The sequence below is a fragment of the Convolutriloba macropyga genome, chromosome 10, assembly GCF_964194025.1.
Source record: "Convolutriloba macropyga chromosome 10, txConMacr16.3, whole genome shotgun sequence".
NCBI classification, from domain to species: Eukaryota; Metazoa; Xenacoelomorpha; order Acoela; family Convolutidae; genus Convolutriloba; species Convolutriloba macropyga.
Genome location: NC_134477.1, coordinates 21,758,447 through 21,785,603, shown reverse-complemented (window position 1 = coordinate 21,785,603; position 27,157 = coordinate 21,758,447). Strand labels below are relative to the sequence as shown.

The following is a 27,157-nucleotide window of genomic DNA, read 5'->3' as shown; positions in this document are numbered from 1 at the left end:
TTTTTTAGTTTTTTCTAAGCATGCGCTGCACAAATATATTCAGCTATTCATATATGCTATATACGCTGTCCAAAATTTTGTAGGATCAATTTGATGCTAAAATTGTGTTGAAAAAGCCCATTTAAAATAATTTCAAAGTTTCTTCCTGAATTCTCCGACCATTACACATTTTTAAGAGTGTATAAACTTTTTTAAGGTGTTTAAATGGTATAATTTTATAAATTTATATATGTTAACCTATACATATATTTATATATATATATATATATATATATATATATATATATATAATTTAATCAATTTAAACACCCTAAAAAGTTTAAAGTTCATACACTTGTGTGTGATTTTGAAAATAATGTGTAATTTTGGGAGAATTCAGAAAGAAACTTTGAAATAGTTTTGAATTAGCTTTTTTCAACACAATTGTACCATCAAAATAATCCTCCAAAATTTTGGATAGCGTTTCAGCTTGCGACAGTTTAGACTAAGTTTCATATTTCGACAAAAATGAAGTGATTTTGAGAACAATCCTTTCCATAGATTTATCATTTTGGGACAATTCAGGAAGAAATTTTGCAATAATTTGAATTAGTTTTTTCATCACAATTGTACCATCAAAATGACCATCCAAATTTGTGGAAAGCATTTCAACGCGAAACAGCGTTGTTCTCAAAATCACTTGATTTTTTTATCGAAATATGAAATATAGTCTAAGGACTATATTTCATATTTCGATAAAAAAATCAAGTGATTTTGAGAACATTCCTTTCCATAAATTCATCAGCCCATCCAAGATATAGAGAAAAACTGATGAAGCAAGCAGTTTTAAAGCATAGTTGGCAGATTGTGAAATAAAATTTGCCATGTTTTTATGAAACTGCGGTGCCTGAATACATAACAAAAGATTGAGACTTATATTTAATTTTATAGAAATAGAAAAGTTTTTTTTAAATTAATGAAGTCTGAAATGGAGTTAGACTTACCTACTAAAACGCTGCACTCTTCAAATAAATATTCAATTAGGTTTATATATACTTAGTTGCACTCAACGTCTCTGGGTTATGATGGCTTAAAGAAAACAAAAATTTTGAAATAGAGTTAAATACTTTTTGAAATAGAGGAAAGTCAGGTGTAACTAAATCAATATTCGCGCGAATGAAGGAAAAACTTGAGCCAACAATTGTGAAAGGGACTTCACGCACGCAATTCAGTTCCAAAGTTTGAAATATATTAGAAAATGGTTTTAAGTGACCGTGATGTCATATGTTTGTAACAAAAATAAAAACGAAACCGACATAAAATTTAGTGGGAAGTCATTTGTCATTAGTCGCAAGAAATTGAACATTAACTAAAATATAACTACAGCGTAAACATCGTTCACAAAAAATTTCTTGAATATACAAGAAAAGTCAAATGTAGCACTTCATAAGTACATGTTGCATGAAGCGTTTGAAATTGAATGTAGACTTTCACAACATTCTGAAAAAATTTCTACCCTAATAATTCATTGACTAGGATGAATCAAAATATGACCATACTTATGTTCTCATGTAGCAAAAATGTCAACAGAGTACTTACTGATGACCGCATAAGCCATGCATTAGAAAAAATGAAAAAAAAAAACAAAAAAAGTTTAAACAAAACGAAAAAAATTTTTGTTCAGGAAAAACTACTGAAAGCTCTGGAACAAGAATAATTTATGGTATGTACAGGAGCTGCGAAAAAATCAATATTTCTACCAGAATTCAGGGGATGATTTGGCAAAAACACGGGTAACACAATAACAATGAGTATTTTAGGCAAATAATTTGAAGACAAGATTTAACATAAAATAGATCGAACTTTCCAATATGTAAAAAACACACTGAAAATGGAATATCTGCTCAGCCCTGTCGTATCCTGATGACTCACCATCTCCATTCAAAAAATTGTTTTAGATTGCAAAAATAACAACTGATATCAGACAGTGAGAGCTTTAATATTTAAGCTATATCGCTCAAAAAAAATTACGACAAGTTTTTTTTCAACCAATTCTCGCATTGGTTGAGTACAGAAAAGTGTTTCGAAATTTAAAAAAAAAGCAGCAAACAATTTTTTTCAGGAAAATCTTGGAAATTTTATGCCAAATTCGTCTTTGAAATGCCGTAAGTGGCTCAAAGAAAATCTTTTATCAAATGATTAGCGAACAATAAGTTGCTCAATCAAGGCTTATTGTTTACTACTAAAACAAAAAAATTGGCTAACTCTATGGACTACACTGTCAGATAAACCACTCAAAGCCAAGAAGTCTTTCAATAGTAGAGTCAACTGAACATTAAAGTTCTCTAAATCAGCCAGAAATTTGATCAAAATGCCTGATGAACAAAAGTACTTCCTTTGAAAAAGCAATAAGTAGACTGTTATAAAATCAATACTTCTCTTCGCGTTTGGACAAAAAAAATCAAATAGTAGTTACACTCAGCTTTAGCTATCGGAGCTATAAATATGCTGAAATTCTATAAGACATGTAAGTTAGGTTTAGAAATCAAATGAGCACGTTTGGAAAGGATTACAAAAAACCTAGTCCAGACCATAAATTGTGAAAAGGGCTTTCAATTCCCGGGGCTAGGGTCGAAGACCGAAGTTAAAGTCTAAGCTGATTCATTTCATAGGTCCAGCGATTTTCGTTTCTTGTGTCGAGTTAATGTTCTTTTTTTAGTTATCTTGTGTCGAGCATGATCTTTTGATGAACCGAGCAAAAGTCGATTCAGAAGTCTGGTTTTTTAAGCAAAATCGGATTGTTAGTAATTTTTCTGCTTCTGAACATACGGAAGCAACACCGGTGAAAAACTAATCAGCATTGAACCGGTCAGAGAAGTCCAGCTTAGAAAACCGTTGGAAAACTGCTAAAGAGCAAATTTATTCGTCAACTACTGCCAATAACGTAGTCAACATGCATGCTCCTTCATCTTTTGCAATGTAGAAGAACTGGCATCTGTCAAAAATTAGCATAGTTTTGAATAAAATGACAATTTATAATTTTGAAAGAGACAACATTTAATAACGTCAAATTTTGCATCATGGCTAATTGGAAGAAGACCACTACAATTAAACAGTTTTAGCAGCTGGACTCTAATGCCACAATAGTCGGTTGAACTAAACTATGTAGTTTAATTGTAGTGATTTTCTTCCCATAGGCCATGATGAAAATGAGAAGTTCTTCAACGTTTTCTCTTTCAAATTTATAAATTGTCATTTTTTTTACAAAAACAATGCTGATTGTTGACAGATTGATTGCCGGTTCTTCTTAATCGAAAAAGATGAAGGAGCATGCATGGTGACTACGTTATAAGCATTAGTTGAGGAATTAAGTTGCACATAAAAAATTATCGTTCCAGTGCAGGTTTTATTGTCCAGCCAAATTCCGGGACACGTTTTATTTTCCAGCCTGTTCCCAGGACACGTCTTATTGTCCGGCTGAATTATGAACGTTTTTTTGTCAAGCCAAATTCCAGGAAAATTTTTATAGTCAAGCCAAAGTAGAAGACGGTTGTTTTAGTTCCAGCCAAAGTCGAGGACATCACGCGAAGACCATACAAAATCTTTTTATACTAAAAATCTGTCTTTCATGCCTTAAATCGGTCGAGGATGGTCTTTCAATAATAACTGGTCTAGAACAGGGAATGTGCTGAAAGGGAAGAACTTGCATAAATAATGTCTCGATTATGTGTGCAAAAAAGCGTGGACAAGACATTGTGGAATCATTTACGAAAAGCAATGGAAGCCTTTTCACTGCAAAAGCAGTTGAAATGGTAGGTGTTCCGAGGCCAAGTGGTGCACTGGAAGAGCAGAAGGCTAAGGTACCAGAGACTGGAGTTCGAGATTGAACTTGCCAAGGTATTGAATGCTTTGAAAATATTGCTGAACCTGTTGAGACGAAGATATTAATGTCTTCACAAAAGTGTAAAAAAATGCTCTTAGAGCCGCTGAAGAGATACAATTTCATAGAATATATTTTTTATATAAAAATCCACCTGAGGTGTTGAAAATTACCAAACTTTTATAGGAAATATACCAAAAATCCAGCACACTTTGCGGATAATTACGTAACATTTATACAGATATTTTTTTCAGAAGCTGTCAGAGAATTTATTACATAACTTTTGCGGCGACTTCGACAGGTCAATCAGTTACGTTTTTGTTTAAAAACTGTCCGTTTTGTTTTCATCTTTACATAATGAAAATACTGCAATTGTAATAACCCAGCTTGCGGTATATCAAGCTAACAAAACTGCGACTGTAGCTGAGGTCTACTTTTTAGCAAATACCACAGTGGGTTTGTACATAATCTCATTGAGTTATAGCATCATTTGGCAAACTGTATCTCCCTTAAGCAAAGGAGACACCATATCCACTCTCGCATTGTATGTTTTAATTCTACCCACCATTCCATCTCCCTTCTTCTCAAATCTATGCCAGAAAATACGATCTGGTGTCATTTTTTCGCCTCTGAGGTTTTTCCACTTGTACCACTTTTCCTCGGATTGAACTCCTAGCCAAATTTGCACATCCGAATAGCGTTTCAAGAATTCGAGCTCTGCTTGGTCGCCGTTTAAGTCTGGATATAAAATTCCGCCCAAGTTTTCACAAAATTCTATCGCCTGGTTGTGGTCTTTCGTTTCCCAAGACCATTTTACCCAAACTTCTTGAGTTTCGTTTGAATTTTAACAAAATCCGCCATTCAAAGCTGTTTCGGGCAAACATTTTCTTGTACTGAACCCTCTAAATTCTTCCGAAGTGTTTACAGAAATATTGAAATATACCCGCTCTAAAAATACCCCATCGACCCGCTTTTTGTTGATTTTGCAGATAGTTGTGTTTGAATCGTCTCGAACTGAGCGATTTATGCCTGCTTGTTTGCATTGTGGAACAAAGTGTTTGTTCATACTCAAAAGATTGCAATTTTTGTCAGTTGATGAGAAAATATGGTCTCGCCCATTTCGTCTCAGTGCCTCAAAACCAATTTCGTTCAGGAAACATAATCCATTGCAGAAGGAGTATGACTTACAATCAGGGTCGGCTAGGCAACTAATGGAACATTCTAGATGATTTTTAGCGGAAAACTGTCGGATTTCATAACCCAGAGCTTTGTAATGGGGAGTAAATTCATGAAAATTGACATTTCTGCTAGCTAATGGAACTTTATAGCATATATTCACATCAAAGGAAAGAAGAAGAATTGTTTGAAAACTCAAATATAATACGTGAGAAGTCATAAAAGATTTTTGGACTCAGAAAGAAAAGTTCTCAAAAGTTTAAACGAACGAGTAAATTTACTCAGCACGCCTAACAATAACGCTTATCAATTGTTCAAGAGCTGATTTTTCGAGAATGAAGTGACAATATGTGAATTATTTATCAGAAAGCGTTGAAAGTTTTTGGACAGGTTCCGTTGTTTATATATTATTTATTGATGTTGAAAAACTTAAAATTTGAAAAAAAAATTGAATGCATCTTTCACTGTACCGCCCCTTAATTGGGAGTTTTGTTAATAATGAACAGCTAGGATACTCAAACTCTATTGTTCAATTCGATCACGGTGGATTTAATTTTTGATGCGCTGTTCAGACTAACAATAGACCCCGATTGAACAGAAGCGAAGTTATTCCAAAAGCTTGAAAGTAAACAAGGATAATCGGTAATGTGCGCTCGCACAATGTTTCAACCCATCATAAAAAAGCATTTTGTCAAAATTCTAAAGCGTGAAATCTGTTTAAGCTGGCTGAGGAGCATATAGAAATGGTAAAAAAGAGCGGGTTGGCCGCCTGGGTCAAGATCTTTTTGGTTTTTTTTAGATGAAGCAGCAAAGCACTGATGTATCAGAAAAAAATCTTAGCATCAAAAAAACCCATCGAAGGATCGAAATTTTAGTTAAAAAAATTAAATTCCAACCATGGATAGGAATTTTCGTAAAAAACAAGTCCCATCGATGGATCGGAACTTATGAAGAAAATAAATCTTATCGATGGATCGAAAATTGAATAAAAAACTAACTCCGCCGATGATTTATGCAGAATTTTTAGAAGTAAAAAATCTTGAAGATGCCATAGTAATTTTCTAAACCACTCACTAGGAAATAATGTTCATTGTCCAGATGGTTGTTTAATTATTAGGAAAAATTTTTGCACTCCTTCGGATGGAAGTTTTCATTTTTAGCCTGTGCAATTTATTCTCAAATTTGAAGGCCGGTTCTCCTGGTTTTTCAAATGCATAATCCATTCTTTGTGTTTAATGAAAGATTTTTTCAAAAAAATTCTCTTTAAAACTTAAAACTAAACAAAAGATTGTCTTTCTTTTGAAATTTTTCAAATTTTTGAAGCAGTTTCAAACACTTTCCATATTCCCACAACTGCAGTACTTCATAGTACTTTTTAAATAATTGACAAACTTTGCAGAACATATTCGATAAGAAAAATTAAACAAAAAATTTATGCAGAAGAAATTTCCTTTTTAAAGAAACTTTTTATGTCTGTTCGTCTTCAACAAAATTTTTATGCGTAAAGAGACAAAAAAAGAAAGAACTGATAATAAAAATCATTTTAAAAACTGACAGTTTTATACTTCCATTTTCTGACAAAGAGAGAAACAAATTTGACTTTTGCCTTCCAGCGCAATTGAAAAGAAATAAAAAGCGGAAAAAGGACTCGAAAACAATAACGCCTATTGAAATCTCAATTTAGATTGGCATATATTGATGATATTGAGCTAAACTGATAAAAAGAAGTTAGTGGACAACAAAATTTTTCATAGAAAAATAAATTTATTAGAATTTCTACATCCAGTCTTCAGGGACTCATGTCTTTCTCAGAGCGACAACAATAATTCAATTGAAAATCCTAATTGGGTGAATTTTTTTACAGAGACTTCATTTTGACAGGATTTTAGGCAAATTTTTGGGTAAAATAGAAATGAAGTGCAAATTAAACTTCAGCAAATTTTTTTGATATACGTAATTTATATCAAAGTAAAATCTTTGCATGAGTTTATGCACAATCAGCTGATCTTGGATACATCACAAACAAAAAATACTGATGTATATGCAATAAGCTTTGCAGCTTTTTCTCCTCTTATTCTTGTCAGCTAATTTTGACCAACTGTTCGAAACTGTGACTTCCTGTAGATAAACTTTTTGTGCCTATTATGGGTCTAAAATTTTGTTTTTTTTTCTGTTTTTCTTCTTGGCGTTGCAACCTTTCAACTTAGAGTGCCGGTTGCTCAAGTACATAAGTAAGAGAATCGCTACGACGCGAGAAAAAACGATAATTTTGAGAAAAAGAAACAGAATTCTCTCGAGAAAGCCACTCGCCTTTATTTTTCATTATTAATTGTCAAAGCTTGAAGAACAAGATTTTGCAAACAGCTCCTATTAATACGTTTGTTACTGTAACTGAAACCTGGTTGGACACTGATTGTAATATTGAAAACAACTTTTTAGCAGCATCGCATACTTTCTTTGGGAAATGTAGATCAGACAAAACAAGGGCTTCAAAGGGCGGAGGAGTAGGTATGTTTGTCCCGAAAAAATTTACCGCCGTATTAAATCAAGCCATGAAACGGTTAATGAGAGTTTTTTTAATCCATTTGGGTTGAAATAACTGACTGAAAAACTTTTTGTTAACGTTTCTTATTGCCCAAACAAACATCTTGGTGAGTATTTTCTTGAGCAGTTTAGTACCGAATTATCGGGAGCCTCAAGCGTTACAGATAACGTTAATTTGCTGGGAGATTACAACTTGAATTATCTGAACAAGACAGAAAAAAGTAAACTAGACATTTTTGCGTCAAATTCAGGATTAGAAATTGTTAACCTAGGGGATGCAACCAGAGGTACTGATAAAACATTTACGCTTATTGATCACTGTTTCGTTCCAAAAGATCAGATAATTGTCTACAATGTCACAACAACCCCTTTTAACTCCGATCATTTTCTTGTTATTTTCGAATCAAACCTCTCATTGAAATCTGAGAGTCACAACATAAAAACGATGAGAAATTTTCGAATTTTCTCACGCTCTAAATTTAACAGAGATCTTGCCCTCGCCGAATGGTGTAGAATGTAGCAATGTGAGAATGGCAACGATATGTTTGATTCATTCCTCAATATTTTTGAGAAAATCGTTGAAAAACATGCACCAATTCAGAGTGTTAAAAAAAAGGGGGGGAGAAACTTATAAGAATTCTAAGCCCTGGTTAACACAAGAATTGAAACAATTGATTGCAAAAAAAAAACATTTTTTGTTCAATAAATGGGAAACAAATCCTGACAGCGAGACGTACAAGGAATTTAAGCGCTTAAGAAACTTAGTTAATACGAGACTAAGGGAGGCGCACAACAATTTTTGCATCAATTTCGTCAAAAATTTACCAACAAGCAAGAAACAATGGAAATTCATTAAACAAAAGACCAGTCCGAATGAAAGAATTGTCAATGTTGACGAAATTATATTAGACAGTGGTGATATTTCAAGGGAACCAAAAAATATTGTCAATTGTCTGAATAGATCATTTGCTAATCTAGGTGTTTTGAAAGGTTTGGATATTGCTTGTAAATACCCTGATAAACTTAAAATACCTGAATTCACATTCAGAATTGTGACTAAAAAAGAACTTTATTCAGTCATTGACTCGCTGGACGATAACAAAGCAGCCAGACCTGGTGAAATCTCAATACGACTCATAAAGTCTTGCCAATTAGCTATAGGCGTACATCTACAATTCGCCTTAAATGAGTGCATTAAGGACAAAATTTTCCCAACTAAAATGAAACTAGCCTATGTAACACCAATTTTCAAAAAAGGTGATAAATTAGATAGCGCAAACTATCGACCAATTTCTGTAACTCCAAGTTGTAAAAAAAATTTTTGAGCACCTCCTTCTGAATCAGATGATGGAGTACATTGATAAGCATAAAATTATAAACAAAGAGCAATTCAGATTTCAGAAAAAAAGTCTGCAACTGATGCAATTCTAGAACTGGTTGAAACAGTTTCGGCTAATATAGATCAGAGCAAAGAAACCTTTGCTATTTTTCTAGACCTTGCAAAATCGTTTACTTCCATTTCGCATAACATTTTCCTTAAAAAATTGAAATGTATGGTTTTTCCCAGGAAGCGAAAGAATTTCTGTTTTCATTTCTTGCCAACCGCAGACAAAAGTAAAACTTAATGGCATATTCTCTGATTGTGAAATTTTGAATCACTGTGTGCCACAAGGAACTGTTTTAGGACCACTCACTTTTCTTTTATATGTGAACGATTTCTCATCTAATATAAGCACAACGGAAAAAGTAATTCAATTCGCAGATGACACAAGTATTTTCTGTTGTGGACAGAAAGGTAGCTTACATGGAAAAGTCACGGAAATTTTTTAAAAAACAGAAGAATATGTAGAGATGAACAAACTAATTTTGAATATAAACAAAACAGATTTAATCTTTTTCTCGCGTGATAATTCAGATTTCGGATCTATTTTTTACAAAAACGAAGTTCTCACAGCACAAAAAAGTTGCTGATATCTTGGTATTCAAATTGACAGGAATCTTAGTTTCGAAGAGCAGCTGCATAAAACCATGAAAAAGATGGCTCATGCTATAAGATCAATTTATCTTATAAGACATCAAGTTCCCCTGAACGCGCGAATTCTTCTTCTAAAATCACTTGTGCTTTCACACTTATCATTTTCGACAATCTTTTTTCAAAATATATCTGCAAAAAAAACTAAAACGCCTTAATTGACAGATTAACTGGGGTATAAAGGTGTGCTTTCTACGCAAAAAGTATGACAAAGCAAGAGATCTGCTAATCCAGACAAAGACCCTGCCAGCTGAGCTAATAATAGCAGAACTGTCGATAATCAAATTTCGTTATGATATTGCTAGGCCAGAAAATTCTGAAGACTTTCACGGGTATCTGATTCTTCATCAAAATACTCGAACAAAACATTTCAAAATTAGAGAAAAATGCCAAAACCAGCTTTGGAGTGAATTCGATTATTCGTCAACGCGTACAAAAATGGAATAAATTACCACATTGGCTTCGGTTGGCAAAAAATGAAAACGTTTTTAAGAAAACGTTGAATGATTTCTTGCTCTGACAACATGAAAAAATAGTAACGTAGGAGCTTATAAAAGTTATTTTTATTTTTAGGAAGAAAACGATCAAAAGAAAATTTTAAAATGTGCTTCTTTAAGAAATTTGTTGATGTTTATTATATTATTATTGTTTGAATGATTTGAAATATTGTTTTGTTTCAGGTATATTTAACCGTATGGTTATAATTTTAATTTACTTGTTGCAAAAAAAGACTTCTGAAAATTTTTTTCAACTTGCTTGTTTTAAACTATGTAGCATAATACGAAATTTTCTTGACAGTTCATCAATGGGTCTCTAGGGTCCTAGTCAAGTGATGACCAGCATCAGTCCTATGATGTGTGTACAAAAATTGTCACATATGTAAGTTTAACGATGTTGACCGTTCTTGTAACGTCAGCAGGTCGAATTGAGACCTTATTTTTCTCAACATTTTTTCAATGATTGCTAAAATGAGCTAATTTGAAATCCAATTCGGTACACTTTCCCTACGTTTCGAGATTATAAAACGTGAAACATCTAATAGTTCGTATAAATTTATTAGTCTCCCAAATAAACCAATTTGAATTTGACAAAGCTGGTTGAAACAGTTTCGGCTAATATAGATCAAAGCAAAGAAACTGTTGCTATTTTTCTAGACCTTGCAAAAGCGTTTAATTCCATTTCGCATAACAATTTCCTTAAAAGAATTGAAATGTATGGTTTTTCCCAGGAAGCGAAAGAATTTCTGTTTTCATTTCTTGCCAACCGCAGACAAAAGGTAAAACTTAATGGCATATTCTCTGATTGTGAAATTTTGAATCACTGTGTGCCACAAGGAACTGTTTTAGGACCACTCACTTTTCTTTTATATGTAAACGATTTCTCATCTAATATAAGCACAACGGAAAAAGTAATTCAATTCGCAGATGACACAAGTATTTTCTGTTGTGGACAGAAAGGTAGCTTACATGGAAAAGTCACGGAAATTTTTTAAAAAACAGAAGAATATGTAGAGATGAACAAACTAACTTTGAATATAAACAAAACCGAATTAATCTTTTTCTCGCGTGATAATCCAGATTTCGGATCTATTTTTTACAAAAACGAAGTTCTCACAGCACAAAAAAGTTGCTGATATCTTGGTATTCAAATTGACAGGAATCTTAGTTTCGAAGAGCAGCTGCATAAAACCTTGAAAAAGATGGCTCATGCTATAAGATCAATTTATCTTATAAGACATCAAGTTCCCCTGAACGCGCGAATTCTTCTTCTAAAATCACTTGTGCTTTCACACTTATCATTTTCGACAATCTTTTTTCAAAATTTATCTGCAAAAAAACTAAAACGCCTTAATTGACAGATTAACTGGGGTATAAAGGTGTGCTTTCTACGCAAAAAGTATGACAAAGCAAGAGATCTGCTAATCCAGACAAAGACCCTGCCAGCTGAGCTAATAATAGCAGAACTGTCGATAATCAAATTTCGTTATGATATTGCTAGGCCAGAAAATTCTGAAGACTTTCACGGGTATCTGATTCTTCATCAAAATACTCGAACAAAACATTTCAAAATTAGAGAAAAATTCCAAAACCAGCTTTGGAATGAATTCGATTATTCGTCAATCGGTACACTTTCCCAACGTTTCGAGATTATAAAACGTGAAACATCTAATAGTTCGTATAAATTTATTAGTCTCCCAAATAAACCAAGTTGAATTCGACAAAGCACCATATTGGATTCGCTTGAACTGTCTCAACGCTTTAAGGTTTCAGGTTGCAAGAAACACTACTTTTTTGTTTACAAAATCAGAAAAACTGTGTTACAGTTCTAAATTGTTACTAACTGCAAAAATTTATATATATAAACATATATAGATATATATATATATATATATATATATAAATATATATATATATATATATATGTATAGATATATAAATACATACATATATATATATATATATATATATATATATATATATATATATATGCGTGTGTGTGTGTGTGTGAGTGAGTGTGTGTGTGTATGTGTGTGTCAGTATTGGTTGAGCTTGGTTGAAGCTTGCAGGTCAGGTTTAAGATATAAATCTTCATTCTCCAGTACAATTTTTTGAATCAAAATTGAGGATTCTACATTCTTCTAAAGACAAACTTAATTTTGTAAAAGTTAATTTTTCTTTCGAATGGAATTGAGAACCTCAAATTTGGAATTGAGATTTGATTTCTGCATTTCAAGAGGAAGTTTATTGTATTTCAAATGTTTTTTGTACGTGTTGCATATATTATAATGAGTTGTTCTGTGCTGCTATTTGGTTAACAATTCTTTTTTCACCCCAGCAAAAAGCTACTTGTACTAAATTACGTCCCTGAAAAACAATTGGTTATAACTTCAGAACACTCATTTGATTTATCAACAATTCTGTCGGTAAAAAGTCAGAATTCATTTGAAGATCTCTTAAATTTTCAAAAAAAAATTCTATGCAGCAAATATTGATTCCCAAAATTATCCTTTGCTTTGCTCTTTGTATTGACAATTTCTTGAAATTTGTGAAAGAATTTAGCGCTTAAATTGAAATGTGAGAGGACTAAGGATCTGAACACCAATAAGTGCGTTTCGAAATGTATAAAAGTTTTTGATGATGTATAATACATGTTGATTGTATGTTCGTTTGCGCATTGTTTTTTTTTTCAGCGAACTTTTGATTTCTTTTTGAAAGTTCCAATCTGAATCAATCTGAATTCCTAAATAACTGCTGTGTTCTGTGCTTTTATTTGTTCTCAGTTTAAATTTATTTGCCAAAATCATTTTTTAGTCTCAAAGGAGAAGTAAATCAGCTTTATCACTGTTCATAGTAAGCTTGTTCTGTTTCAGGCAAACATCCGTTTCTTCCAAAAAGACTGACATGTTTTTCGGTGTAACAGTGTTTTTGTTTTTGAGCTAACACTTTTTGTCATCAGCAAATTAATTGCAAAGTTACTTGAAGAAGCACAGAAACTTTGCAACACATACGTATTTCATTTTTTCGAACTGTTTAATGGGAATGATGACATCGAAAAGTAATTAAGTAAAATAGGCAGCTTCGAGTAAAAGAATTTAAGCAAATCTTCCCGTGTGTACCCTGATGGTTTATGAATTTCTGCATTGAAAACTGCTGCAAGACTCCAAAAAAATGAACTATTTTCTGTTTAGTTAGCGTGCAAGAAAAATATTTTCTTTGCTAGAGTAAACAATTATGCGTGATTTCAAAACATGGAAGACTTTTGCGTAGGATGTGCTTATATTCGTTCCCGTTTAAATTTTTGTCATTTACCAAATAGAATTTTTCGAATGAACTGTAAAGTATTTTGACCACAAATAGAAGGCGCTAACTATAGCTTTTGCTTTTGACAGAGTTTCATTGTAAGCTGATCTTTGAGTTTGAGTTTTTTTTTCAAAATTTTCCCCTCTTTCAATTCTTGTTTGTACTTCTTTTGTTTTCATTCTAAACTCGTTTCAGCGTTCTCCATAGTTTTTGTAATCCAATGATGGAAGAAGGGAATGCTGGCAAAATACATCTCTGGTACATAATCTGGGTTTCCCTGAAACGTATTTTTTAGTTGGTTAGACATCATGAATTCTGTTAACTTTCCTCTAAAGTTAACTTTCCACAATTGAGGAAAGTTATCAGTGGAAAAAGTTGTCATTGTCCCGTATGTTGGTATGCCACACACTGCCAGTGTCCGTATTTGCGCGTAAAACATTATAAATTTTTAAATAAACCTGCCGAATGTAGAGAAATTATGTCAGAAATAAGTTGAATTTGTTAAAAAGTTGATTGTTAGGTGTTAAAAATGCTGAAACAAAGTCAGCACCCCGGTTGACCAAACTAGCGATCAAATTGGTGTGAGAAATGACCGTTTTTAACCGTTTTTGACTATTTGTGACCGGTAACTATAGTACACCTGGGCCGAGGAATTATGCAAAAATTATATAAGATAAGCGGTAAGTAGCGTTGACAAGTTAGAAAATTCACCGCAATTTTCTTACATATTTTGCGGTAAAGCGTTGAATTGTGCGTTTCTGAGCGTAGATCTTACATAAGTTTGCTTTTCTAGGCCTAGATCTTTACTACAAAGTTTAAGGATTCTAAGCGTAGATCTTACATAATTTTACGTTGAATTTAACGTAAATTTTACGAAGAATCCCTGCTTACAGCTCTGTTTGTGAGACTCGAAATACTGGCCTCCATGTTTCTTGACTCCTCTTCTACCACTGCGCCCTTCTACCATATTAATCTTTTGCACCACATTCTTTATAAGTTATGTGAAATCAACCCAAAATTCAACGGAAAAATAAGCAAAATCAGCGCTAAAATGAACGCAAAGTTATGCAGGATCTACGCCCAATTCAACGCAAAATTATGAAAGATCAACGCTAAATTCAATGCAAAAATAGTTGATAACTACACTAAACTCAACGCAAAAATAAGTAAGATTTACGCGAAATTCAATACAAAATTATGAAAAAAAATTCTGCTCAAGCGTAGATTGTACATCAATTCGACGCATTCAATGCCATCATACACAATTTTGCGTTTTTTATGCGTTGACAACTCGGGCTGGGATTAAAATTTTTTCAAAATTTTTTGTTGCGTACTTTGATTCCCCACTTTATATGTGGGTTTAACCGTTGTATTGTTGAATAGTTTTTATCCAACTTATTTTTTTACCATTTATTGCACTTATATTTGATTATGAGAGTACTCAAGACCTGAACAACAAAAATCGTGCTTCAAGTAGTATTTAATGGCATGTAAGATTTATGGCCACTGCCAATTTTAAGAGAACATAAATAAATTGTTTTTGGAAGCCTAAATTTGAATCAACCATATCTTAAACTTCTGCAGTTTTGTTCAGTTTTTTGCCGTTAAATTTTACTTCACCAAATTTGTCTTTTTGTCTTGAACAGAAAAATGAATCGGTTTTATCAGTACTCTTTGTCAACAAGTTTTGTTCAATTATTGAGCAATAATGACATTTGTATAAAAATTTAAGAAGTTTTGACATAATTTTTTTCAAAACAGTTACGTTTTTATCTGTAGCTCCCAAAATGTTTTTTCAGTTAAAGTTTCGGAAAAAGAAGTTTTTTTTCTCAAAATTTTAGTTGATTGATGCAAAAAGTTTTAAACATTTTGTGCATCGAAATGGTTGTCAAGGGTTCATCAAAAATTTCCAACAATGGTTTGAATCATGGTAAGCAAGCAGTTTTTGAAACGAAAACATTACCATTTAGTTTGTCTACGAAAAAAATTCATTTCTCTAATTTTGCGCTTAAAAGACTCTTAGAATTTCGATGCTTTTTCAACCTATTTAACAATTTGTTCAGTTGAAATGAGGGCTGATGCAGGAGTCTCCCCATCCTGGTAGGTTCTGAAAAACGTACAAAAACGTTTCAAAAACACTCAGAGGCTGTCATTTTCTAAAAATATAAAAGCTGAAAGGGTGTTCTCGTAAAACCGTCAGATCTTTGGCTTAAAAACGATCAAAAACGGCCATAAAAACTAAAGCATGAAACGTTTGTTTACGATTCAATCGGTTAAAAATTTTATAAAGGATTTGACTGTTTTACCATAAATATACCAATCAAAAACTTTAATTTCTTATGTTTTTTTAGCCAACCTTCAACGGGGGTCTTTTCCAATTGAAATTATATATGTCATTCAGCATAATTCATATTTTTAAAAAAGAAATCAAGAGTTTCAACACACTTGGAACACAAGTTGGGCAGTACATAATAACGTGGCTTATGTCGAGTTTCTCCAGTATATGTATTCAATTTTCTCGTTTGATTTCGCGACCCAGGTTTTGAGAGAAGAGTGATGAGTGTCTGCGGAAACCTCTTACACAAAGTGACTTTACTTGAAACTTTGCTTCAAAGTTGGATATATGTTTATTCATTTTTCACCGGTGCGTTTTTTGGGCAAGTGGGGATAGTATTGACAACAGCCTTTAACTATATTCGATGCTATAATTCACTAGTTTCCACGCTTTGTTTTTTATCACCATTGAAATATTTGATATGTAAGACATTCTCAGTCAGACCGAAATGCAAGAAAGCCTAGTTGGGGAATAATTTCAGCAATGTCTCTCTCGGTACGATTTGGGGATTAAGAAGACAATAAGCAGTTTTGCGGTGTTACTCATAGCACTGCTCAATAAAAGAAGTGCTTTTGGGCTAAGGGCTCAAGGGAATCGGGCTTAAGGGAATTTGAATGCGAGCATTGAAAAGCTGTTCTTCAACAATAATTGAACAGATGTTCAACTTGAGTCAATCGTGTGTTATAGAGTGTAATTTTTTAACTGCCTCCTTTACATAATTACGAATTATAGCTCGAGGAAAATTATTAAATTCAGAAAATTGTAACCCCCCCCCCCCCCCCCACAAAAAAAGAAAACATAATTTGCATCCCCTAGCTACGGAACAGGTGCCAATGCTAAAACACTGTGCAATCGTGTGCTTGGAGTCGCAAACTTTATGTAGCCACTCTGATGGAACACAGATCGTTATAGTCCGTTAAGTTGTGTCAATCTCACCTTAGTTTTCCAGTGTCTGTATTTGAGGTGTGTTGTGACTCCGTAGAGACATCGTACCAGTTGGCGCCAGTCTGGACTCATGGCATACAGGGGAGCTCCACTGTCGCCTCTGGATGTGTGGCCACAATAAACTGCACATCATTGGACAAGATCAATTTCAAGAGCTCCTAGTATGAAGTGTACAAAATCATGTATATTTGAGAATCATTTTTACTCAAGAATTAAAAATAGAATTGTACTCATAACGTGACATTGTCAGGTTCGAATCTGCGCATTTAAGTATATCGGAATTTACTTACCAAAAAGGCTTTTAACTCCCACTAGATTGCCCTCAGCTTTCTCTTGCAAAACTTGAAACATCTTGGCAAGAACTTGAAAAACCAACATTGTCAATCTTGGTAAGATCCTATCAAGATAACCCCACGAAATTTCTCGACAGCTCTCGGCAAATCTTGATAACACTTTTTACGATTTCTGATTGCAGCTCGATGTATCTCGTCCCGTGAACAGAAATCAAAAATTTTCCTGAAAACTCAAAAAACCTGAAAGTTCAGAATAAATTATATAGAACCCAAAATAGAGACCGGGTTACCTTTTTTCGGAACAGCAGAGCAAAACAAATCTTTTTTTGCTTCAGCTTTATGTTATTTTGTTTCAAGTCAGTCTCAACTTCTTTTTTTCTTATTAGAAAAATGAAAATTTTTCAATAGTGAAGTGATGAAATCTCGTAACATGGCCTCAACAGTTTTTTGGCAAAATATTTGGCACAATTCGTTGGAGCAATGAAATATCAATTGATTAAAACGCTTTATGTCGAAATGTTTCTCTGTATTCTAATTATGTTTCTGCTTTGAATTAAGAGTGGTTTAAAACCCAAAGTCGGATTTGACCTTGACTTTTAATCCCAACATAAGGACTGGTATATATAAAAACAAACGGCCTACAAGAGTGACGTTGATTCGATTAATCATTTTAGCTCATAGATAAGTAAGTTGAGATATAAAATAGGAGCCCTAAGTCTTCCGCGCATATGACATGTGAAGGACAGTAGTCTTCCCAGATTGGCCAGATTGGTCTCTTCTCAAACATGAAGAACTCTTGAAGACCTTCTGGATCGTCTTACACACAAGTAAAATATCAAGCTCCATTATTAATATTGGTACAAAATATAGATCAAGACTTATGAAAAGACCATGCTCGACCAAAAAAAATGGTATGATAAAACGATTTGCCTATGGAATGACCAGCTCCACTTTAGCAACCAACTGGACTTTGACTCAACCCAAAATGTCAGATTCAATTTTTTATGGACTCAAATTGATCACGCTGGACTTTTATGAACCAAATTATCATGCTCGACTTTTGCTAGACGCAAAACTTTGAGTTCAAAAATTAGTTATCAATTTATGAATCGAGGAAATTTCATTTCATGAGTTTGCAATTTTTTTGCTTAAAAATGCTCAAAAAGTAGTCAGCAGCTATGCTCCTTCATAAGTTTAAATGTAAAAGGTGAAATCCACTCTTTCGAAAGTTAATTCAATTCTCATCCAAATCGATATAGTCAGTTATACAAAACGGTATAAAGCAACGTATAAGCATTAGTACGATCAATGTAACAAGTGAAAGCTTAGACGGCAAGGTTTTTTCGATGCTCTTTTACTGGTTTTTTGTCTGATGTCATTGACGTCAAAATCAGTTCGTATTCAATCGGCAAGTGTCTAGAAAACCTAAAGTATTAAGCCGAAAACCAGCTTAATCGATACATATCATGGTTATATTTACTTAAAATTAGGTTAAATGAACTTTTTCGGAACTTTCTACGTATATTAGAAGAGAATTTGTGTGCATTTAAATGGTTAAGAGATATGACGTATTAGATTGCTCATTTCTCGCTCTATTCAAATAGCGTTGCTCATTTACTCGGTAACATCCTCCGGCCCGGAAGAAGATGTTGGGAAAACTGGTACAAGCTTTACAAGCGGGCGAACGAGTGAACCGGTCGACGTACGTAAAACGGCGGAGCGCGCGACGCTATCGGAGCCGTAGCGGAGTTCCACAATCCGAGCGGTTGGGTAGTAACCCCTAGGGTTGGTTTCTTCAACTATCCAAACCAAGTCATCGGTCTTAAGGTGTTGCTCGGCAGGCGTCTGCCACTTAGAGCGTCGGTTCAGCGTCGGTACGTACTCTCTGATCCAACGAGACCAGATCGCATTAGCGTACGACTGCGCACGGGCGTAGCGTTTACGATGGTCAAGCTCATTATTGCCGACAACAGACGGAATACCGGTAGAGTATTCTCCTAGAAAAAAGTGGTTGGGCGTTAAAGCGTTCAAATCGCACGGATCAGCGCTTACTGGTGTTAAAGGACGCGAATTGAGAGCATTCTCCACGAGACAAAAGGTAGTATGCAGTACCTCATCCGTGAGGCGACGCGTGCCAAGAATAGTATACAACACGCGCTTGAAGCTGCCTACCAACCTCTCCCAGATACCCCTTGATGTGGTGCGCTGGGTGGATTGAATCTCCATTTTATACTTTGTGAGCGAGCTCAGCCGCAATGTTGACAACGTTCCACTTTTCAATACTTTCTCGGAGTTCTTTCTCCGCTCCAATAAAGTTAGTGCCATTGTCCGACCAAATCATGGCAGGTGTACCCCTACGTGACACAAACCGCCCAACTCCCATAACACAAGAACTGGTGTCCATGGATGTAACTATCTCGACATGGACAGCGCGAGTAGTGAGACAGGTGAAGAGGAAGCCCCACCTTTTCTCAGTAGTACGGCGGACAGTAACATAGAATGGCCCAAAGTAGTCAACGCCAGTGTTCGTGAAGGGAGGAGACTGGTAAGCAAGTCTCTCCTCAGGTAAGTCAGACATGATTGGTTTCATGGTTACAGCTTGGAATTCTCGACATCTCAGGCAGTGTGCTTTGATGGAACGCAAAGATGATCTTAGTTTCAGTACTGTATAGTGTTCCTGCACAATTGATCTGAGGTATTCAACGCCTTGGTGATAATGCTTTGCGTGCGTGTGTTCAAGAAACAGTTTTACAAACGGATGACGTGCGTCTAAGATGACTGGGTACTTCACGCTAAAACCAACTTCAATTAACCGCTTGATGCGGCCCGAGGAACGGATTAGCCCATTTGGACCAATAAACGGTGAATGTGGAGCAATTCGGCTACTCCGTTTAACGAATTTATTGTCAAGAAGATCTTTTCTTTCGGCTTCAAAAGACTCTCCTTGCACCAAGTACTGTAGATGACGCTCGGCTTCGTCAAGCTCAGTAGGGTCGGTAATGCTACCATCGGGGTTACGGTAGCCGGCATGTTTCGGCAAAAGCCGGAGAACGTATGCGGCAATGCGCAAGTACTTTTGATAAGAACTAAACTTATCAAATGGGAATAACGACGGAACGGGAGTTGTCTGTTTTTTAACAGATGTAGCGAGAGAAACAGTGTCTTCTATAATGACTGCTTGGTTGACGCCAAGTTTGATGTTATTAATGACGTCTTTGTTCGGCACGAAAGGGAAACTTGAGTTAGTTAAGAAATGTGGACCATTGGCCCAACTGCTTAGTTGCAAAACCTCAGCGGACATTCCACGCGTGCCAGCGTCAGCTGGATTATCCTTAGTTGCGACGTGGTTCCATTGGTCAACGCTGGTATACTCCAAAATTTCACAAACGCGGTTTGCAACAAAGATTGGTTGCTTTTCATTAGAGTTTATCCACTGAAGAACGGTCATGCTGTCTGTCCACATCAATACTTGGTTAACAGTTACAGTAAGTGCCTGAATAATTTCGTTCTTCAGCCGAGCGGCAAGTAGAGCTGCTTGCAATTCCAGTTTTGGGACAATCATTACCTTCATTGGCGCCACGCGCGCTTTCCCCAAAACAAACGCAAGCTCTGTTTCTATCTTGCCCGTAGGAGTTGTTACTCGGGATCGAAGAATTGCAACGGCACTAAAAATATCCTGAGAACTGTCACCGAACATATGCAACTCTATATTATCAAAGGGTCCGCTAAAGTAACTTCGAGGAATTTTGATGTTTTCAAGCTTTGGTAAGTCCGCACTCCAAACCAAAAATCTTTGAACTATATCCTGTGGGAGCTCGTCATCCCATTGCTGTCCTGTGACACGCCAGATATCTTTTAAGAGCAGTCGCGCACCGACGGTAAACGGTGCGACAAGACCAATTGGATCAAAGACTTTCGAGACAAGACTTAGGACCAAGCGTTGCGTGAGGGACTTGGTGATAGCGCAGCTTGTACCCCGACTCACAACTAAAGTGTCATTAGTGTGATCCCACTTTAACCCTAGCACATGCGATGAATCCTCCTGACATGAAACAATAACCTTGGGCTCAGTAGATTGAGGGGAACCATCAATTCGGTCAGCCAGATTTGGTACATTGCTTACGAACTTTGTAAGCTTGAACTCACCGAGATGGAGAAGATGTACCAATTCCTTCGATCTATTGATGGCTTTCTTGGGAGACTCCACTGAGTCAAGGTAATCGTCCATATAGAAGTTTTCAAGGACGGCTTTTGCAGCTTCGGGGTAAAACTTGGCATTGTCTCTCGCAGTGCGTTGTAATGCATAGTTGGCGCATGTGGGCGAGTCTTTAGCCCCAAATATATGGCGCGTATATTGATACACTACAACGTCAGTTGTGGGGTCCTCCCGCCACAGAAAGCGAAGTGATGGTTGATCTGATGGTAACACGCCAACCTGTAGAAACATTCCCTCGATGTCGGCGGAGACGGCATATGGATGTTGTCGGAAGCGAAGAAGTACGTAAATAAGATTTTGGAGCAGATCAGGGCCAGTGAGTAAAGATTTATTCAGTGAGGCGCCATGAAATTTTGCTGCTCCATTGAGCACCCTACGCACCTTACCTGGTTTGTTCGGGTTTAAAACCGGATGGTGAGGTAGGTACCACTCTTTATCGGACCGGCTCTCAACCTTGTGAGCATCCGGAACCTCAATTACATACCCCTTATTTAGGTCTTCCTTGATGGTACTATTATACTTCTCTCTGAGGTCTTCATCCTTGGTCAAGCGTTTTTCCAGCGATTTTAGTTGCACAAGGGAGGAGAAGTAATTATTTGGTAGCTGGATGTTGTCTGCTGGCCACAGCATTCCGACATCGTATCTCAGGCCATTGTGTATGGTGGTACTCTCAAGGATTTCGTGAGCCCTTGCGTCTGCTGCAGATCTTGAGTCGACCTGCTTGTTTGCCCCGAATGATTCAATGTCGTACCATGACTTTACTTGACTTGCTAACTCATTGTCTTGTTCGATATTCACTTTAAAGCACGCTGAGGTTAAACACGAACTTGATGGTAACGGACCGCTTAAGACCCAACCTATGGGCAAGCGTACGGCAACGGGTGAACGCTTCTCATCGGCAGAGAAGTATTCTAACGGCCGGATGGCATGATAGACATCTTGTCCGAGTATCATCTCAATGTCTTTATAGGAATATGTTACGGGATCAAGGACTGCTAAGTGTGGGTAAGTCTCTTGCAGGGCCTTTACATTAATTATATCTGAGCCGACGTTCAGACTCTCTTTAACGAAAGGGTTGACGGTGAATGGTTCGAAATCTTGTTGTTCTCTTGGTTTCACAGTAACTTCAACAACCCTAGTATCAACTACTTCTTCGGTATTAATACCCTTGACAGTTAGCTTTAGTGCTTTACCGTGCAAACCGAGTCTATCTGCGAGACTACCGGCCACCCAAGAGTTACTGCAGGCGGTATCACACAAAACTAAAGCCTTGGTATCTAAACCGGACGAATTGACCAACTGCAATTCAGTCACCTGAAGGAGCCCCTTAACGTCAGTAACAGATGACATTGTTGTGGTCTTATTAGGCTGGAGTTGACTAGAAGTTGCTTTACTTTGACCTGTGTTGCCAGAAGGTTGAATGGTATTGGAATTTGTCGACTGTTTCGTTGGTAAAACCCTATCTGCTCCATGCAATAGTGTGTTATGCGAACTATTGCACCCTTCTGCTCGGCACTTTCTTGGTTGAGGGCACTGGCGGAATGTGTGCTTGTCCCGTAAGCACGAAAAGCAACGTTTGTTATCCGCCACCAACTTAGCTCTCTGGGTTGGAGTCTTTTCCTTGAAAACTCGACACTCCCATAACCGGTGGTTACCTTTGCATACAATGCATCGAAAGTAAGTATTTGTGGAAGCAGATGGCATTTGCTTCTTTGTTTCCCTTTGTTGCGAATTTGATGCAAACACTTTTGAGGCTGTTTTGGTCTTGGTTACTGAAGTGATGTTTTCTTCAGGTTTGGCCTTGGTTGCGCTTTGTTTCATAAGATCATGGGCCTCAGCCTTTTCTTTAAGCCAATCGTTAAAGTCAAGGAGGGTAGGCTTAAACCAGTGCTTCTTAACCGTAAAGAGTGACCAAGACTCTTTCATGTTTGGTGGTAACTTCTGTACCGCTTGGTTAAGTAGGGAAGCGCTCTTCTAGTCAGCATCATATGATAGTAACTTGAAAACCCCAACGAGGCTGGATATGGCTGCCGAATAGTTAATGATGTTATCACTATTGTGCATTTTGAGAGGCGGAAAATTGCTTAGTTTATCCAAGTGTGCACTTACGACTGCCTGTGGCTGGCCAAATTTACGTTCTAAAGTCCTTTGTGCATCCTTGTACATTAAACCACAGTAAGCAAACTCGGCGATTGCAATATTTGCTTTACCGGTGACCAGTGTTTTAAGGTACGTCAATTTAACGTCATCAGTGAGCGTCTGCGAGTCAATCGCGCTTTTGAATTGACCATACCACTCATGCCACTTTAATGGGTCGCCATTAAACTCAGCAAGTTTCCACTCAGGCAAAGGGTTGTTTTTCTTACTTGTTATCGCATCAGCCAGTTCCCTAATCAATGACGCATTGTCTGGTATCGGAGGAGCAGGTGCAGACACCTGCGGACCACTCCAACTCAACGGAGTGGGCTCAACATAAGGGTATGTTGGCTGAAAAACCGGAGTGGCCAGACCAGGTACAAAATTACTTGTAGTTGCAATCGGGTTTTCCTGATGTGTGCCGGGTGGTGATTGCATATCAATCAAAAGGAGTGAATTCGAATATATTTGTTGTGGAAATTTAGTAACTGATGGTGCGATGTGTGCCTGTACATTTGGAGCAACATTATTTTCGGTAGTATTGTCTTGGTTGACTAATGACGGTCTGTGCTGCGGAAAACGCCAATTACTCATATTTGGCACAAAACTTTGGCCAAGAGGAATAGTGGGCATATTTGGGACAGGCGGAACAACAGAATGTACAACTTTGTGTACTCGGTTATTATTATTTTGAAAAGTTTCGTTGACGAGAGGCTGATTACTCAAAGGGGCGTGTGGGATGGGAGCAGTGATGTTAGGTGCGAAGACTGGGTTCGGAATGGGAAGGTCGTTAGGATGAGCGGGTTCGGAGTTGTGCCGTTGAGTGTTTGGACTTGGTGGGGCGCTTGGGTGTAGGGGAACGTTTATTGCGGGGGCTGGATGATTTGTTGACGGAAAAGGAGGAAGAGTGGCGTTTGGTGCTCGGGGGACAAAATTAATTTGTTGTCGGGAGAAGATACGCGGGGCCGAATCATTCTTAGGAAGACTTGATGTTTCAGGTCCCCTTGAGAATTGAAGTTGCGCGTTGGGAATTAACTTGGAGGCATTATTTTGATTTACTTGCGGTGCGAACGGCTGTGGTGGAATGGGCTGTTGAATGGGTGGTGAAGAAGCCCCTGGGGCGTGTACAGAAGGCGGGTGACTATACGGGGTTACTTGGTTGGTTATGCTTGGAAGCGCCATGCCTTGTTGGCCAGTTTGATCCATTTGCGCCCTTAGGTGCGCCTGGTACAACGCCTGTGTGTTAGCAGCAGCCAAAAAATTTTCAGGTGGAGTATAATAGGGGTCGAGTTGCTGCAGGGTCTCATTGCTTAAATTGTAATTGCCTCGACAATTTTTTGGAATAGAATGCCTTGAAACTTCAGTGTTCTGATCTTCCACTGTTTTGCCGTTGTTGTGGCTAGGACATTCTGGAGGGTCAATCATAACCTGTGTTTCACTAGTTTTCTCCTCATTGTGAAAACTTAAAGCAAGTGAGGTGTTGATCCAGTCTTGAACAGCGTTTCACTTCTCATTGAGCTCCTAGCACTTGCAGTTGTTTCAGATTGGCTACCTTTGGAAACAGCGTCCAGCAATTCAAATTCTTGCAGAGTTGCCTCTGCCAAACGTTTCCTGTTGTCTTCCTCCAGTTCATCTATTTCCACTTGCTTTTTCTGTTTAGCAAGGCGAATGGCTGCCTCATTTTGTTTTTCAATTTCTTCACGCTTCATTTTAGCAATAACATAATCATGTTTACGCTGACTAGATGTTTTTGAAGAGGTCATAAGTGAGGGAAGTCTTGAACGAATGGAAGCCCTTGGTTCCTGGAACTCACTCGCTTTATCATCAGCAGAGTTGATGTAGTTTCTTGCTGAAGTGAGTATCTTGTCGTTCTTAGTTGTCATCGCCTCCAAGTAAGACTCTAATGAAGGAACAAGTGCATTTGGATCCTCCGTATTTCCAGCAAAAGCAATCAGGTCCTCATTTTTGTCTACAACAGTCATAAATGCTTCGTTGCACTTTGTTACTAGGCGTTCAATTTTCACTCGCCTACTTTGACTATTTATACAATGAAGAATATCTTCATGTATAGCATGCAATTCAGCTTCACGCTTTGACCTGGCAGCGTACAACTTTTTGACTTTTTGATCAAGACTATTAGACATCGCGATGTTATTATTTCCAAATACCAGCAAAACTACCACAGCACACGGTTATCTATTATATGCACACTCCAAACAAATCAAATCCACGCAAAACAAACCCAACGCAAAAGACACCAGACACAGCAAACTGTAGACAGTCTGTAAAACAAACCACCCAAAGAGCAAAGAAGGTCGTCGAGCACACTGTGCCCGACAAAACAGAAGTGGAGCGCTGAACGCTATGCGCTCAACGCGGAGGGAGGCAAAGGACACACGGGAAGTCGAGCGAGCAACGCGCGATGAAACGGAGGCGTTACGGACGGAAAGTCGAGCGAGCAACGCGCGACGAAACGGAGACGTTACGCACGGAAAGTCGAGCGAGCAACGCGCGACGTGACAGAAACGGGACAGACGAGAAGTCGAGCGAGCAATGCGCGACAGAACGGAAACGGGACAGACGAGAAGTCGAGCGAGCAATGCGCGACAAAACGGAAACGGGACGTGTGGGAAAACAAACGAACCGGAACGGTGGGAATAATGGGCGGGAAATGAGTTCGGAAAGAACTATGTTAGCAGACCACAGCAAAAACTCAAGCAAACAACCTAGCCGTAACTCCAGAACAAACTTAAGTCACACCCTAGGAAGAAGTAGAGAAGCTACTGCAAGACAATCTAATATAGTTCATAATGGGTCTATAACGACAAATTTAACAACAAACTATTTTACAGCAATGCAGTAGTACACTAAAAGGATGAAAAGGTCGAGAAATTTTACTAGCCGTAACTCCAGAATAAACTTAAGTCACATCCTAGCAAAACCCAAACCAAAACAAACAATCAGCATACTAACGGTATTAAACAAACTACAGCAAAATTGGATAAACTACAATAGTGTATTTGTAGACTAAGATAGTTTGAAAAGTCAAGAAACAACCCAGCCGTAACTCCAGAATAAACTTAAGTCACGCCCTAGAAGGCAACAGGACCAAACCAACTAGCAATCGTACAGGTACACACAAACATACAGCAGCAAAATCAATATACTACAACAGAAGGGCTAGTAAATTAGTAGAGTTGAAAAGTCAAAGGACAACCCAGCCGTAACTCGAGAATAAACTTAAGTCACACCCTAGAAAGCTATAAGACCTAAACAACAAACCAGCATACTAGCATACTCAACATACTACAGCAAAAACAACAACATACTTCATCGCATATAACATACTACATCGAAGGAAAAAATTAGGCGGAGAAAAACAACTCTGAATGAAAGAAAAACGGAATGATTGGAAACGAAAACGAAAGCAAAATTTTGGGAGAGCGACGTTGATGAAAAATGAACGGAAATTAAGAATAGTGAAGTTAAGGAACGAAAAAGAAGCGGACGGTACGGTACGGAAACGAAACGAGATACGAAGATAATAAGAAGACAAATTTTTTTTTTGAGCCGGAGGTTGTGAGTTTATATCTCACACCATTATTTGTCCAATTTTTCAAAATTTTGGTCAATTTTTTTGCAAATTCTTGATTACGGAACGGTAATCCAGTAAACTGGACGGTTTTAAGCTTGAAAGTACGATTTATCAATATTCGGTATTGATTTTCTAAATTTTTTGATTTGCCTCAAATTTGACCAAAGATTTTCAAAATTGAACAATATAGCATTATGTGCTCACATTTTTTTTCTCATATATGAAG

At 36.9% G+C, this 27,157-nt stretch overlaps 1 protein-coding gene across 1 annotated transcript; it reads right to left on the bottom strand.

Annotated features, from left to right (window-relative positions):
* Window positions 1–13,355: 13,355 nt before the first annotated feature.
* On the bottom strand, window positions 13,356–17,254 carry LOC142348365 (uncharacterized). Its single transcript, XM_075399686.1, has 3 exons — window positions 16,982–17,254; window positions 16,683–16,813; window positions 13,356–13,688 (listed from the first exon to the last, which is right to left on the bottom strand). Exons 1-3 carry the CDS (start codon window positions 17,067–17,069, stop codon window positions 13,587–13,589), a joined length of 321 nt encoding a protein of 106 aa, XP_075255801.1. The 5' UTR covers window positions 17,070–17,254; the 3' UTR covers window positions 13,356–13,586.
* Between the last annotated feature and the right edge of the window lie 9,903 nt (window positions 17,255–27,157).

Excerpts from the sequence above, each read along its gene's own strand:
- LOC142348365 (XM_075399686.1), bottom strand. The coding sequence starts at position 17,069 with ATGTTGGTTTTTCAAGTTCTTGCCAAGATGTTTCAAGTTTTGCAAGAG. Across the intron at positions 16,814-16,981 it reads GGGAGTTAAAAGCCTTTTTG|TTTATTGTGGCCACACATCC; the intron begins GTAAGTAAATTC and ends AATGATGTGCAG. Across the intron at positions 13,689-16,682 it reads ACAGACACTGGAAAACTAAG|GGAAACCCAGATTATGTACC; the intron begins GTGAGATTGACA and ends AATACGTTTCAG.